The 15799-nt window shown below is 43.4% G+C and overlaps 1 protein-coding gene across 6 annotated transcripts in view; it reads right to left on the reverse strand.

Annotated features, from left to right (window-relative positions):
- The window catches only part of CCDC149 (coiled-coil domain containing 149), a 95231-nt gene that overhangs the window by 3053 nt on the left and 76379 nt on the right, over positions 1–15799 (reverse strand). For 3 of the 6 annotated variants that reach the window (XM_019642397.1, XM_019642395.1, XM_019642400.1), the window contains 4 exons: positions 12475–12551; positions 11177–11209; positions 6524–6640; positions 10–60 (listed from right to left, as the gene is read on the reverse strand). In XM_019642397.1, the coding sequence (XP_019497942.1) occupies positions 10–60; positions 6524–6640; positions 11177–11209; positions 12475–12551 (278 nt within the window). The remainder of the gene's footprint in view (positions 1–9; positions 61–6523; positions 6641–11176; positions 11210–12474; positions 12552–15799) is intronic. The other 3 variants (XM_019642396.1, XM_019642398.1, XM_019642399.1) reach the window with 3 other exon arrangements.

Consider the following 15799-nt stretch of genomic DNA (forward strand, 5'->3'; position numbering starts at 1 on the left):
GACCCTTACCAGACAATAAATCTGTCACCACTTTGATCTTGGACTTCCCAGCCTCCAGAACTATGAGAAATAAAAATTTGTTGTTTAAGCCACTTAATTTATGGTATTTTGTTATAGCAGCCTGAGCCAAGACACTCAGAAATGTTTCTTGCATCTGCCCACGCTTTTACTTTCCAAGAGCAGACTCTCCCTAACCGTGGCTTGGATTTCTAAAGCCTCTCTATATAAATCGCTTAGGCATATTTCCTCACTATGACTTAACATCAATCACCTCAACCAATGAACAGATAAGCATTCAGAAAACAAGTGCAAACACTCCTGATATTTCATAAACCCAGACCCTGGCAGGTGATAGGTATGTGGTGACTGTTTATAATTATTATATGAATTTTTGAGGATTATTGATACAATTTAGAAAGATTGCATACTTACAAGAGCATAAATATAAGTAGATACAACCTAAAAAAAAGCAATATAACCTTAAAAGTTGGAATTAAGATGCAGCTTAGAATTTCTGCAACATGTAACACTATTATTATATGTGTAACCCACTTTAATACATGTTTTGAGCATCTACTTATTTAATTAAATAACTGGATGTGTTTTGAGCATTTAGTTACTTAAGATAGTGTTTAAAGTTCTAAGAAACTTAAAAATGGCCCAACCCCGGTGAAAACTGAGAAACCCTAGAAGAAATGAAATATTAGTGAGATCAGATGGATGCTAAGACTGAGATGGACCTAATAAGATGAAGAAGGATGGGACCCAGAAGAGGACAGTGGGCAGAAGTGGTGGCCGTGGTAGTCTGCAGGCTGGAATCCCTGCAGAAGGGACAGTGGGTCTCCACTCAGCAAGGCAGGCTGTGGACGCTGTCCCCACAGCCCAGATCTCTCTAGTCCTGACATACATTTGCTTCTCCCCTTCGAAACAAGTCATTTTCTTTCTCTTTATCCTTTTCGATATCCATAGGTAAAACCTCAGAGACAGAAGTTCAACCAAATCTGTATTATACTTTCCCAAGTGTCTGTGTTGTCATGGACAACGATGTATTACTCTCCTGAGAACTCCCTGATCTCAGTAAATATTGTACCTGAAAATGAGACCATTACTTGTACTTAAATGAAATTTATAATGTATAAATGAGTGAATAAAGCAAGCCTTGATTTTTTAAAAAAGAATAACTATTCAGATCTGTTCAACTCAGCTAGGATAATGTAGTTACTTCCTAATAGGTTTCTTTGATTCTAGTCTCCTGCTCTAATCTTGTTGGGGAGATGGACCTGCCCTAAAGCTTTGCTACTCAAAGTGGGGTCCATGATCTGGGAGCTTGTTAGACATGCAGGATATTGGGTCCTACCCCAGATCTACTGGTCTAGCACCTGCATTTTTAATAAGACCCCAGGTGATTTGTGTGCACATTACAGTTTGATAAGCGCTGTGTGCTTGAAACACAAATCTGACCATGCCGTCCCCCAGTTGTAAAACCTGCAAAGGCTGCCACTGCCTCAGGAACAAAGCCCAAGCTCTTAGCCTGACACTGAATGCGTTCAATGCCCCAACATCCAAGGACCTTTCTACCTGACATCCCAACTTTTCTCCTTGTATCCCTTCACTCCAGCTACACTGAACCTTCACGGCACCCCCGCCCTGCCCTCTGCACATTTGCTTAGGTGGTCGATTCCTCCGTGACCATCATTCCTTTATGTATCCAGATGACTAACTTCAAGAGTCAGCTCTCTACTTTCACCTCCTCCATGAAGCCCATCTGATGAAATCTGCCAGAAGTAATCTCCCCAGTGTCATAATCCCTACAAGGCTGTGCGTGGACTTCCAAGGGCACTTAGTACTTTTTACTTTTTTACCCCTAAATTGTTACTTATTTGAGTTGGCTTATAAAACCCACCTGAAGTATAAAATCTTACTTGATTCATTTTTTTAACTTGATTCATTTTTTAACTTGGAACATTTTTTATTGTTCTATAGGGGAGGCTCAATCAATAGCTCATTAAATGTTTGAATCTATGGACATATACATGAATGCAAGGATAAATGAGCATGTTAGTACATATATTTAAATACTATGACTTAATAAATGAAAGCAATCCTTGAAACTTTGGTATTTATTTTAGGTTTCATTGAGGTGGTTACCCTATAAGTTCTTAAAACGGCATTTTCAGTAAAAAGATTTCTAACTCGCACAAACATTTAGCTACATCTGAAGTAGCTCAGAGAAGCCATCGCCTAATTTTCATACTAAGAAATGAAAATTTTTCTAGTGCTTGAATAGGAGACGGGGAAACACTAAGTCAAAATGAGCAAGTTTCCCGCATAGTGAGAGGAGCTTTATTCAAAAGGAGTAAATGATGGTCTTTTCTGCAGCTAAATTTTTCACCGGTGTCAGATGAATAAACTCCTGCTGGAAAATACTCTTATGACATTACTTCTTCCAGCACACTTACTAGTATATTCGGGTGCCCCTGAAAAATTAATTAACCTTACCAGTAACAACCGAACCCCTAGACCATTCGTAGAGTTCTTATTATGGGTCAGGTTAATCCCTACCTTAATTTACATCTAAGTGAGAGTGTGGTCTAAATTACACTGGGGACTTCTGGTCGCTGGTGCTTTGTCCTGTGCCATTTCTTTAGGTGACATTTTGCTCATGTCCAAATGTGAATCTTTTTTTTTTTTTTTTAATGGCAAGCCTCTGAGATTAGCTGGGGGAACTTTTAAGCTTTTCTTTTTTGGGTACTGGGAGCGGGGAGCAACACTGTTATCATTATCGGTCAAAACACAGCTGTAATAAGGGAATGGACAAGGCTGTAATTCAATTGTTTAGTTCTATCAGGGATATTGTTTTTCTGAGAAAAGTTAGCTTTTCAGAGCCTCAGGACCATAAAGAAATAGGGGCCAGGGTTGGATTATGGGTCAACAGCAGGATTTACCAACATACTCCCCACTTTTGTTTATCCAAAAAGTATCTAAAATGTAGACCCAAGTCATTACCCGGAGGCAAAGAAAAGTTACTGAAAATGCTACAACCGTTGAGCTATAACTAGGTCCTCTGGTGTCTTGCAGTGGGAGCAAAATTCTGTGATTCTGAGAATATTAACTCTTTTTTTTTAAGATTTTATTAGGGAATTGGGGTAGGGGAACAGTGTTGGGGAATTGGGGAAGGGGAACAGACAAGTTGTCCTTCAATCTTAGTTGTGGAGGGCACAGCTAACTCAGCTCCAAGTCCAGTTGCCATCTGGCTGCCTGTCGGCAGCTCACCGGCTGCTCAGCTCAAGGTGCCGTGCTGAATCTTAGTTGCTGGCAGGCGTAGCCCACCATCCCATGAGGGAGTCGAACCAGCAACCTTGTTGTTAGGAGCACATGCTCTCACCAGCTGAGCCATCCTGCCACCTGTTGGCAGCTCAGCAGCAGCTCAGCTCGGGCGTAGCTCATTGGCCCACGTGGGAATTAAATCAGCGACCCTGTTGCTCAGAGCTTGCGCTCTTAACCAACTGAGCCACTTGGCCGGCCCCGGGATGTTAACTCTTAAGTGGTGGGAAAATTTTTTTTTGAGGTTTTATTTATTTTTTAAACTATTGAGAGTCTGTTCTGATTCTACTGCATTCTAATTCAATTTACCTGGTTTGAAAGACTAACTGCTATTTTATTTTTTTTAAGCGGTGGGAATTTCATTTTCCCTTTGAGAACAGACACATAGCATTGCCACTTCCATAAGAGAAAGATTTCTGAACTAGCCCAGAGTCAGAAAATATTATTATAAAGAATAGTAATTATTCTGTGCTGTTTTAGCAAACACAATTAGTATCATTAATACTTATTATTAAAAACAATACACATATTAATGGTGAGGCAATCGACAAATGCATTATGCCACACACAGTGTGGAAAGACAAATGGTTTCTCTAAAAGATGAAGAAACAGGAGCTCTTGAAAGGAAAGATGGCTAGTTCTCTAAAAATGGGTTTCCCCCCCGCCACCCACTGGCCCAAATGGGACAAGTGTCTTCTTTTGTTAACTCATCTCTGATGAGCTTTGTCCTCCCAAGTGGGAGCCGCTTTCAGTTGGAGTTAATCAGAGATGCAGTGGTGATGAGGCCATCCCAGACACTGACAGCAGCTACATAAATGCTTCCTTATTCCCACCCGTGCCGGTGAACGATGGGGTTGGAACAATGAGAGCTAATGATGGAACTCTGGAAGCTATCATTTTGAATCAGGCCATTACTTATGCTACTGTTGTGAAAATCAAGCCAGGCTCATGCTCCTTTTCAGTTTCGTGGGCCCGGGCCCATTTGGGGGCTCAGCAAGCCCAGAGCAGATAGAGGGCTTTGGATTTCCATGTGGGCATTGGTTGCTGGCATGGGATGACCACTAGCTGAGACATGTTCCCGACTGCATCATGGGCCATGGTGTGTTTACAGGCCAGGCTTACAAACAGCCACATGCTGCTGGTTGGGAAGACCCAACCTTGCCTTCTGGCCAGTGTGTGACCCACCCAAGTCAGGGGCCCTCTCCAGGAAGTCTCACCGCATGTGCTGGGGTAACCTTTCTGTTGAAATCCCAGACCTGTCTTGTCTTCTATTCTTACCATGCCATGCGCTATGATGAGTGATTTGCACAGGCTTCAAAACACAGCTGCCCCTATGTGAGTGAGCCTTGCTGAGCCCAGCTCAGATTACCAGACCCACTCATCTGACCCAAAGATGAGTGACAAATAATACATAGTTGTTGCTTTAAGTCCTAAACTCCAAGGTGGTTTGTTACACAATAATAGCTAACTATTCAGCTGGCTAGTACAGTTGGATCAAGACACAGTTTTCATGTCAGATAATCATAAGCTCAGAAAGACAGGCTAGGGCAAGCGTCTCAGAATTGTGATTTTCAGTGGAAGACAGCTGGGAGTCACTGGAGTGTTCTGAGCAGGGTACAAACAGGATGCCAAGCAGTGCTCCAGAAGCTTCATCTTACAGCAGCAGGATGAAGGTGGGAACGAAGTAAGGAGAGTCTGGGAGGCAGGAAAACCAGGAAGGACGCCCTGCCAACGGGGTAAAGTGAGACTGAACCAAATCAGAGGTGGTAGGAACGGAGGTGCAAGAAGCTCTGAAGAAAGCGTTTGGCTGAAGACCAGATGTGGTGCCTGGGGAAGGAAAGCTGACAGTGGTCAACGACGACTCTAAGGTCTCAAGCCTGGGTAGCTGAGAGGGTGACAAAAAAGGGAGGAGGCAGGGAGAGTTGGTGGTGTCATACTTGAGAAGTCCATAAAATGTTTAGGTGGGAAAATTTTAGCTTTGGGAAATGTGGGACTGTAGCTCTGAAAATGGACCCAGTGGGGGGAACATATTTCGAAAATATTTTCATAGAGGTGATGGTTGACGGCATGACTCTGAGCAAGAGAAGAGGGAAAGGAAATGCAGATGTTCAAGGAAAGAGCCTTGACACCCGTGTACTGGGTATATTATCGACTGCGGTGTAGCAAATTACCTCAGAACCTAGCAGCTTAAGACTCAGGCACCTGGGAGCAGTTTATCTGGGTGGTTCTGGCTAATGATCTCTCGTGAGGTTGTATTCAAAATGTTGACCAGGGCTGCTGTCATCTGAAGGTTTGACTGGGGCTGGAGAATCTGCTTCCAAGATGGCCCCCTCACAGGGCTGACGGCTGGAAGCCCCAGTTCCCCACACGAATTACATGTTGGGCTGCTTGAGGGTCCTCATGACATGGCAGCCAGCTTCCTCCAGAGTGAGTGATCCGAGACAGAGAGAGCAAGGCAGAGGCCACATGTCTTTTATGACCTAGCCTTAGAAGTCACATACTATCGTTTCTGCTGTATTCTGTGAGTCACACAGACCAACCCTGACACATGAGACTACACAAGGGCATGAATACCAGGAGGTCGGGATCATTTGGGGCCATTTTGGAAGCTGGCAACCACACTGGGGATGGAGGAAGAAGATAAGCCATACTTAGAAAGATGGGTAGGATAGTTTAGTTGGGGAAATAAGGCTGCTGAATGGGAAGAGATCTGGCTCTCACACCTGCTGGCTCACCTGGCACCCTGAATGGGCCTTTGATCCCCTTCGGAACACTCTGCCTCCAGAAAGTATGTCTGAAACAGGGGAAGCTTTTTGCTCCATGCCAGGCCAATTACCACGTGCCAGGCAATGTGCCAAGATTGCCCTGAAGTTGGCACTGTCACTTATAGGTAAGGAAACGGAGGCTGAAGTTACAAGCCCAAGTTCTCATAGCCAATATGATGTCGGGCTGGAAAATGAACCCAAGTTGTTTTCACCAACTGAGCCCTCATTCTTAACCTCTAAGCCACCAGGCAGAGAGTGTAGGGGCTGCGGTTCTGCCAGAAACCCCAAACAAGATGAATCCATGTAAGAAACATGAGGCATGACCCAACAGTGCCACAGAAGCTGCAAGAAGGAGAAGCGACCAATGTCCAGGGAGCCCCATCTCTGTGCCAGGCACACGCCAGGCAAAGATGGAGAAATCGAGGTGTGCTTACCATCCTTGGGGCTCGCTTTGTCCTCAGTGGGCTGCTCGATGAACTTCAGCAGTGGGGATCTTGACTGCTGTATGGTGGGAAGACCGGGGTCGCTGAACAGTATGGTGTCTTTGCCCCCTGTCGTGGAGAAGGAGGCAATTAGGATATATTAGGTCCTCCGTGAATCATGGGTACCTTCACCCCACACAATGGACTGGTGTGAGTAAACACAGCACCTTCTTCAGTCGGAGGTAACACCGTGGAAGTGAAATGGCCAGCAGGCCCTTTCTGTAGTGTGAGAGCAGGGCAGGGAGGTCCAGGGCCAGCTGTGTATGAGTCCTGAGAGACTGCTCAGGACATGGCTGCCTTCCAATGCCACTATTAAGGGGCAGCCTGTTTGTCAGCCAATAACTGAGTGGCACTCTTAGGGGGGAGACTGTAACAATAGTAACAACAACAGAGTGCTTAGGAGTGCAGGCTTTGGAGCCACACCACAGTGTCTGTGTTCTGAACTTGTTGGCTGGGTGACTTCGGGTAAGTCACTTAACCTCTCTGAGCCTCAGAGCCCTCATCTGTAAAGTGAGGACAAATAGCACCCACCTCATTGGCTGGTTTTGATGAGCTGATCCATGTAAAGTGCTCAGGCATTTTAGTCCGCACTCAGTAAATGTTACATTGAAATTATTGCTTGACGAGGCACCTTCCACAGCCCTGCCATATATCCTATATCTAATGTACTTCGATTTGGTCATTAAGATTGAATAAGAACTGTGTCATAAGTCAGGTAGTATCAGGTCCCCCAAGTTACCACAGCTACACTTTCACTTAGAACATCTAATCCCAGATCAGCCAAGCCCTTTTATCTATTTGTATGAACTCCCTAAATGGACTGAGAAATTTGGAGGCCATGAGGAAATTCCATTATAAATCTATTTGTAAGGCCAGGGCAAGTTACGGAGGTGAGGAGCAGGGAAGTGTGGCTTGGAAACACGAGCATGATGAACACAGACACGAAACATGTGGACATAAGAAGACGCTGCCACAGCAGTCAAGAGAGCCTAACAGGCAGGATCCCAAGCTTTGTTCAACAAGGCCCTGGGACTCTCTTGGCGGGAACCATTGTGCAAAACCCCAAAGCCCCCGGGCCATGACCCAGCCTATGCTCCAGACTTAGCTGTCTGACTCTGTGCAAAACTGTTTCTAAAGCCAAGGCACTAAATGTCTCTGGGGCTCAAGTCTGAGGCTCTAAAGTTCTATGATCTTAGTTTCAGGGTCAACAGAGCACAGAGTATTATTCGTGTAAAGACCTCTGCCCACTCCTTTGGAGAACCAGGTGAACCTTGGACTCTACCTCAATCTGTTTGTGACACTGTCTTCCCATTAGGCTATGTCTCTTTGACTTTATTTCCAAGGCTGTAGTAGAGAGTTTGCATATGTACTTAATAAATATCTGATAAATGTCTGAATAAATGGCGGATGCGAACTGGGAATCCTGATGTCTTGCAGGCAAGGGTGTTTCCTGCTGCCCTGGGCAGACAGAGTATTTATTTGCAGCCATAGCACTCTGGTTTTTCTGCTATCTGAGGGTCATTTCAGAAGAATAGAAATCTGATAGGAGCTGACCCTAAAGTTCTCCGCCTGCACCGCTATTGTCTCATGTGGAAAAAATCCAGAATTCTTCAGGGCCACAGTCCAGAAAGGTTTCCCAAGAAGCATCACTGGGATGTTGTTGAGACTCACAGAAGAAAGTTAACACAACCAGGTCTCCCTCTGTGCTGCAAAGATTCAATATGGAAACACCTTGAGGGTTTAATGGCTACCGTGAACCCACAGCAAATGCCTCCGGGTGGACTTCTTTTGTTTCTCTTCATCAAGGCAACAGTTACTGTCCTCAAGTCAGGGATAGGACTGCATTTCTTGACCCATCGTTCTCTAGCAGGTAGGCTGGCAGCTTGCTAGCCTTAAGGGGACTCAGTAGGAGACACGGTCTGCCCCTCTGTGTCCCAACCAGCCTTCCAAATCCCCTCTGCCCCGGTGGCCAAAGAATCAGAATTATGGGCAGAGTTGGGAGCTGGCTGAGATCCTGAGCCCTTCCTGTCATGAGGAGTTCTCTAGGGTGGGACCTCTATGGCTCTCTCCAACCCCAAGGTATTACCTTTTCACCATGCCTCCTCAAAAATGCTGGTACCAGCAACATTAAACCCCTCCAAGAAGCTGGGCAGCAAGCATGCAGCGAAGGGAAACAGAAGCCACCATTCATCCATGTCCAATCAAGCGGGGTGGGGGGAGGGGTTCTGGTGTGAAAATAAACACCTCCCGAAATGCCTGCCTGGAGAGATCATTTCCTAACCTCAAGGCAAAATGCCAAGGTTTGGTTATTCTTGCAAAATATTTGAAGGATTCAAAGATCTTTCATAGAAGTCTCCCAATTCTCTTGTTTCTAACTCAGTCCAGATTCCATTGATACTGACTTACCTGGAGCTCTAAACTGATGGTCTGCCATTTCATAGTTGCCCTTTGGTTTACAGCACTGGAGGATGAGGAGTGGGGCCAGGGGGCTCCACAACCCAGAGTCAAACCACAACTCATGAAGAAGGTCACACAGGCCTTTCCATTCAAGTGGTGTTTGAGTTTCTGGAAGCCCTCCTGAGTCCTCACAACAACATCCCTCAGCCCCTTCTTCGAAATGTACCAAGTACTTTCAAAACACACATTTTCCTCCTCAGGCTGATGCTTCGAGTGGAGAAGAGAGAAAATTAAAACGAAAAGCTCAAAGAGCCAGGCTCTGCTCTTGCCAGATTTTTTTTTTCTGGCTTTTGGTGTGTCTCTTTAGAGCATGAGTGCATCCAGGACATCTCCCTTCATAGCTTCCCAAGCGCCATTCTCCCCACAGAGGCCAGCAAAGGGCTGGGAGACGGAGGCTGACAGGTAGGGGCTGGAGAAGGTGGAGGGTTATTCCTTCCTGAGGGGTGTGGTCAGTCGGCCTACACTCTGGCTTCCTTGACAGAGCCCTGTAGCTTTTTCACCTCTGGTTAAACAGTGTGGAGGCTGCTTTGCTATCCAGATGATTTCGCCACGCAGGTGGGTATATTTGTCAAACGTGTCTACTTCCCAGCAAGATCACACGTTTGTCCCAACTCTATCAAACAACATCAGGAGCTATACAGTGTTGGAGAGAGTGAGGAGGGATGGAGAAGAGAGTCAAAGAAACAGTATAGCATGCTCAAAGCCCAGCTTTGTAATAATGAGGGATTGGCTTCTTCGCCCCGCCCTTTATGGTCTCACAGGAGATTGTTCTGGCTTCTGAAGTCCTCTTCTCCAATCCAAATGGCTTTGTGAACCGGTCCCCAGCTGATCTGATCTACCCCATTCCTCTCTTCCCTGGGTTGTAGGACCCCTTTACAAGTGGAGTCCTAAAATGAAGATCTGAAAACTTGGGTTCCAATACCAGCCTCTGTGGCCTCAGGTATCACCTAACTTCCTGGGTTTCCTTATCTAAAATAAAGGGATCAGACTATATCAGGAAACGTTTTCTCTGATATGTCAATTCAGACCAAGGGCTGGCTTCCTGGAAAGCCGCAGTGGAAGACTGTTCTGGGGACCACATGTGAGATCATCAAAGAAGAGCGATGTGTTTGATTAGCAATGTCTGCCACTGTCATGGAAAAGGACGTCGTGTAATATACACCAAGGGTGTGCCATCCTTGAATGTTTTGCTCTCAACTGTCCCTTCCAGGTCTAGCATTCGATGGCACCTCACACACTAACATCTTTATCACTCAGCACTTAATTATGTGCCATTTTTTGTTTTCCTCTCACTGCTTGCTGCATATTCATCTTGTTTCCCTAATGGGACTGTGGATTCTTGGAGAGGGTGAGGGGCATGTCTAGAATGCTTGGTACAGAACTAAACTCACAAAGTTGATGCTCAGAAGGGTATATTGATACAATGACTTATTGGCGCAGACACAGATGCTTTCAGGATGATCGTAAATAAGAGCGTGGTAGCAAGTCTTTGAAACCACAGAGGCGCGGTTCCCTCCAGTTGGCTGAAACACTATGATCTGGCTCCTACTTAGGGAGAGAAAGAGGAAGAGAAAGAAGAGGAAGAAGGGAAAAATGGAAAAAGAAGAGGATGAACAGGAGGAGGAGGAAGTGGAAGAGAAGGAAAAGAACATATTGCCTCTTGTTCCACTATGCAGTAGGTTAAACGCAGCCATGAAACAAGGAGCAGACAGAGGGACTGGCCTGATTTCCGCCGGAAGAGGCCCATCCCTGCTTATTTTCACCAGGGTTTGAGGATGATCATAAGGCGACGCTTCATTGCAGCATCCTTCATCACGGCACCAGGGACATGTGATTGTTACATAAACTGTGTCATAGCTGGGAAATTGCCACTCTTTTCCCTGGCCTCCTACTTTGTGTCTATGTGGAGGCCAGAGATTAGAACAAACATGACCATGGCATCAAATCCATTCAGCTGGGTCCCTCGGAGCTAATTTTACCATTTAATATTTGCTTGGTACTAATTGAATTCTCTATTTCGATTGACTGTTCTAATCAGGAAACTGCAAGGATACATAGAGAATGCATTTCCATCTATTTTCATGCAAGGATGGTATTAACGCACTGTTGATATAAGCCACAAACACAGATATTTCAAATAGAACATACTCCCAAATCCTACTGAAACATTGTAGCTCAGGCCTTCAGGCAGCAAAAGGAAGGAAAAAAAAATGGTTATTGCATAGCAGCCATGCTAACCTAGACCATACAACACCAGAGATAGAAAATTCTCAGCATTTGTTCAGTTATTCAACTTCCAGCTTTTTACATAAGTTGTAGAAATAAAACATTGTGAAATTTCACTAAGTCATTGGAGAGGGAAAAAAAAAAATCAAAACTCCAGTACATGCACAGAAATAGCAATCTGACTGCACAAATAACCAATAAATTTGCCTGACTGTGTTGAAATTCAATGCAATAAAAGAAAGGCCTTCAAAGAAGATAAGGTTTTAACCGCATCAAAAGATTCTTGTTCAAAATGGCTCATTCAAATCCCCAGGATGGCACTCGCCACTAATTAGTTCTGTTAGGTCTTTTGACAACAAGTTCAAGGTATCTCTTCTAAAAATACCAATTTATGAAACACACTTCCAGGCAACCTAAGGCAGCTATTCAGATTTACATTAAGAAAACGTGTTGTTGTCCACGTCCCTGTGGCAATTTTCATTTCTTATCTGTTACAGGGAAGCAACTGATACGAATCAAGGTTAGAGGAGACTAGTTTGTGCAGACAGGTTAAGCAACTACAAATATACGTTGCTTCCAGGGGGAAGAGGAGGTGGTGGAAAACAATATATACAAGTTTCTGGAGAGTGTGAAGAAAAATGGAATAGCTAACGGGGGGGGGGTGTCTCATGAAGGGATATTTTACCAAGCTAAATGGGGTAAATATAGCTAATTAAAGTAAAATATCAGCGTTTCCTCCCACTGTGTGAAACTGAAAAAAATCTCCACAGGAAATTTTGATTTTCAAGCTACGTAAAAAATGGGATGGGGGAAGAGAGGGAGGTTGTAAAGTGCATTTGAGTTAGAACATTTGCTTTTTCTTATTTTCATTTTTAGCACTGACAAAATGAGCAAATATTTGTATATTCTTACACTCATTTTTAGGACCAATGATTAAATTCAACAAATCTATGGGTAACAAAAATGAAGCAATTTACTACATTCACCAAATTAAAAAAACAACACAAAACCACATACAGACACACACAATGACAATTTCAGGACTTAGGTTAGCAAAACTTTATACTTAGGTGGATGAGAACCTGCATGTTTACTGTATTTTTCTTATTTCCTCCCAAAATGATGGTTTCTAAGTTTAAAACACTTGTAGATTTCTTAGCAAAGATCTTCAAATATAAGGACCTTGAAAAGGAAAACAGTTCTCGTGAAGTTCTGCTTACCTGGAAGACTCCACAAACCAGAAACTTCCAGAGTTCTTAATTTTTTCTCCAGTTCAGCCACCCGATTCCCTAGGATTCTGGGAAAGGGGAGAAAACGGCAGCACAGATTAATGAGAAACCCACTAGGGCCAAAGCAGAGAGAAAATATTTTGAGGTTTAATATATATGCGAAAAATGGAGACTGTGTGTGTGTGTGTGTGTGTGTGTGTGTGTGTGTGAATAATATATGCACATATATACTCTGTTGAAAGTACACATGAAAATATAAAGTGAATAATTAAAAAAAAACCAAACGTTGCCATTCAAGTGAGTCTCTCCCATAAAGGTAGTTAAACAATTATTCCACCACTGCCCAAATGTCTTTCAGAATTTCTATTTGGAAATTGCTCATTGTTAAAAACGATAGTTAATTTTGAACACCCTTAATAGTATCACAACTTGATTCTTTGAGAGTAAGTCTTAGTTTTGGAAACAATCAAGTCTCGCAAATAGGATGGGTGAACATACTCGGTAATATTGCTTTGAGTCAATAAAATAATAAGATGTGCATGCCTTCTTAGATCTAACCTATGTCATACTGATGTCTAATTCTTGCTTGATATCTAGCATAATGCCTGGTAGATGTTCAAAAATGTATTTGATTAAATAAATGCTTTTTGTATGGCTTGTAATTATCAATGGAGAGAATTTTTTTTTAAAGAAAAAAAACAGATATTTCAAAAGAACGCTCAGTAATTGCAGCGTCACTACAATAATGACATTCCTTTCCGAGGTGACCATTCTGACTCGATACATAACTTGGAATGTGTATTCGGAAAGATTCTACTGTTTACCTGGGAGTCAAACTTTGTCTATTTGCATGCAAAGACATGCAAAGAAATGTGGGCACATGACTCACCTCCGCTACTCTACACAAAATTAAATGTATTGGGAAATGATTTGATAGTCATCTAAAAACTTCAATCACTTTTCATTGGCCTGGAAATTGAAAAACCAGCCTTTATATTATTTGGGGGATTTTCTTGGCACTGCTGATGCTAAAATGATGCGGAAATATCCTTAATAGCGAAGTTTCAATTCCTTTCAGCAGGAGAAATCGGAATACCAGAATTGTTCTGCTGGCTGTCTTTCTATTCCAGAGATAGCTGCACACACCCACATATATGCAGAGACATGAATATGTATATATCTGCATATTTTATATATATATATATATATATATATATGGTTTTGAATTCATCTTTATTTTACCTGAATTGACTTGCAGCATCTTAATTAATATTCCCTTTGAGTTCACACAAAAAAAACCCTTTGACGTTATTACATGCGATTTTCTTCATCTAGGTACTTAGAGCTTTTCTTTGCGTCTTTTCCCTAAGTCTTAAATTCTGCATAGTCTTTATCAATTACTTTCAATTTTCACTCCATTTGTTGGGTCTATTCTGCTTTCATGTCTCTGACCCTTTAACAAACACCATTCTTCGTAATCTCGCTTTCAATATTTCGCTCAGACCTTCTGATCCGAACTCCCTTTTCACCAGCTGATGGGTTTGAGATGCAATCACAGCAGTGTTCAAGTTGACACCTGTTTTTTAACGAGATCAGATTATCTGTATGTGGCTGCCTCTTGGAAACAAAAGATAAGGCTGAACTCTTCTGTGGGCACTGAAGGATGCCATCAGGGCAACGTGAGAAGGCGTGGTGAAGAGACATTGGGTTGTATTGGGTTGTCGGAAAAGTCACAACACATTTTTGCAACGAAAAACATGGAAAAAATACGTCATGACTTTTCCGACCACCCAATATGTTTCTCTGATGTTCTCTGACAACACAGCCATGTGTCCCAGGAATGGGGTGAGGTGAACTTGCTGGTGTCCCCAGAGATCTAGTTTCAGAGGCCCTGCCTGTTTGTCAGTGGTGACTGCTTTCTTCTTTGGCCTGACATGGGCATCTGATGCAGGGCTGCAGCAGTGAAATGGACCCAGTAGAAGTTGTGGTCATAGTAATGGTATCAATCACCATGGCAACTACACTGCTGTTAACACAAACAGCAAAACAACCTTTTCTGAGTCCTGGATATAAGTCAGAGTCCATGCTGAACACCCACTGAACTTGCATTATCTCATCAGACCCCCAAAAAAACCATACAATGTACCCTGCAGTGTACATTGTATGATTACTCTCCTTTTACACCTGTGAACCCTAAGGAACAGAGAGGTTAAGCAACTTGCCAAAGGACACATAGTTCATCTCAAAGTTCTGTCTTTTCCCAACCCCCAGTGCTCTGATCCACCATACCCCACTCCTCCCCTTAGGAAACAGAGGCATGGAAGTTAGTTAACTTGACCAAAACCACAAGCAGGCTCAGCTGGTAATAAGTCTGGATTTGAAGCAAAGCCTCAGTTTGCCTCTGAAATGAATACTCTTAACCAGTTCCCAGTAATTGACGGCACTGTGAAGCGAGCTTTCTCATGCCTGGAGCAAATTCTCGTTAAAAACTGTTCATATTGAAATACGGATGTAGCCACAGCTGACTTGCAAAATATAGCTCAAGATGCTTCAAATGACAAAGAGGGGCCTCCTGATTGGCTTCACACTGAAAGAATATGGCAGGTGGTCCACTGAACATGGTGCGACACAGCCCAGCGAGAGAAGAGGCTATTTGAGTGTTTATCGCTGGCCGTGTTCACAGATGGGAGATGGTTGAAGTAGGAACAGGGTCCATTCAATTCAGTTTAACCAATTCCACAAACAAGGCTGTTGGGGATAATGAAGAGAAGCAGACCCTGTTCCTATACTTAAGGGACTAAAAGCCTAGTGGGAGACAGACAGATGCATACACACACATACAGTGCCAGTGGAAAGCTTTAATAACAGTTGATGTTTATCAATCACTTCTTCTGCATCAGATATTACTCTAAGCATGACACAGTTAGTATATCCCTTAGTCTCTTATCATCCTAATTGTGTAGATGAGGGAACTGAGATCCAAAAAAGTAAATTAACTTGCCCAGGGTGACACAGCTAAAAAGTGGAGGGGCGAGAACCAGCACCCCGGCCTGGAAATACACAAGTACTTCAGGAGAACTGCAGAGCAGATGTGAAGAGTAAATGAAAGATGAATCCAGCGTGGCTGGTAGGGCCCCAGATCACCAAGATCTCGTTGCCATATTGAGAATGTTGAGACTTATACATTGGCAACGGGGAGATACTGAAGTGTTTTAAGCAGAGCAGCAGCATAATGAAGTTTAGGAAAAGCATTCTTGATGCGGAGTTGAGAAGGGACTGGAAGAAATATGAATAAAAGCAGAAAGACCCGTGAGAA

The sequence above is a fragment of the Hipposideros armiger genome, unplaced genomic scaffold, assembly GCF_001890085.2.
Source record: "Hipposideros armiger isolate ML-2016 unplaced genomic scaffold, ASM189008v1 scaffold_68, whole genome shotgun sequence".
Lineage (NCBI taxonomy): Eukaryota > Metazoa > Chordata > Mammalia > Chiroptera > Hipposideridae > Hipposideros > Hipposideros armiger.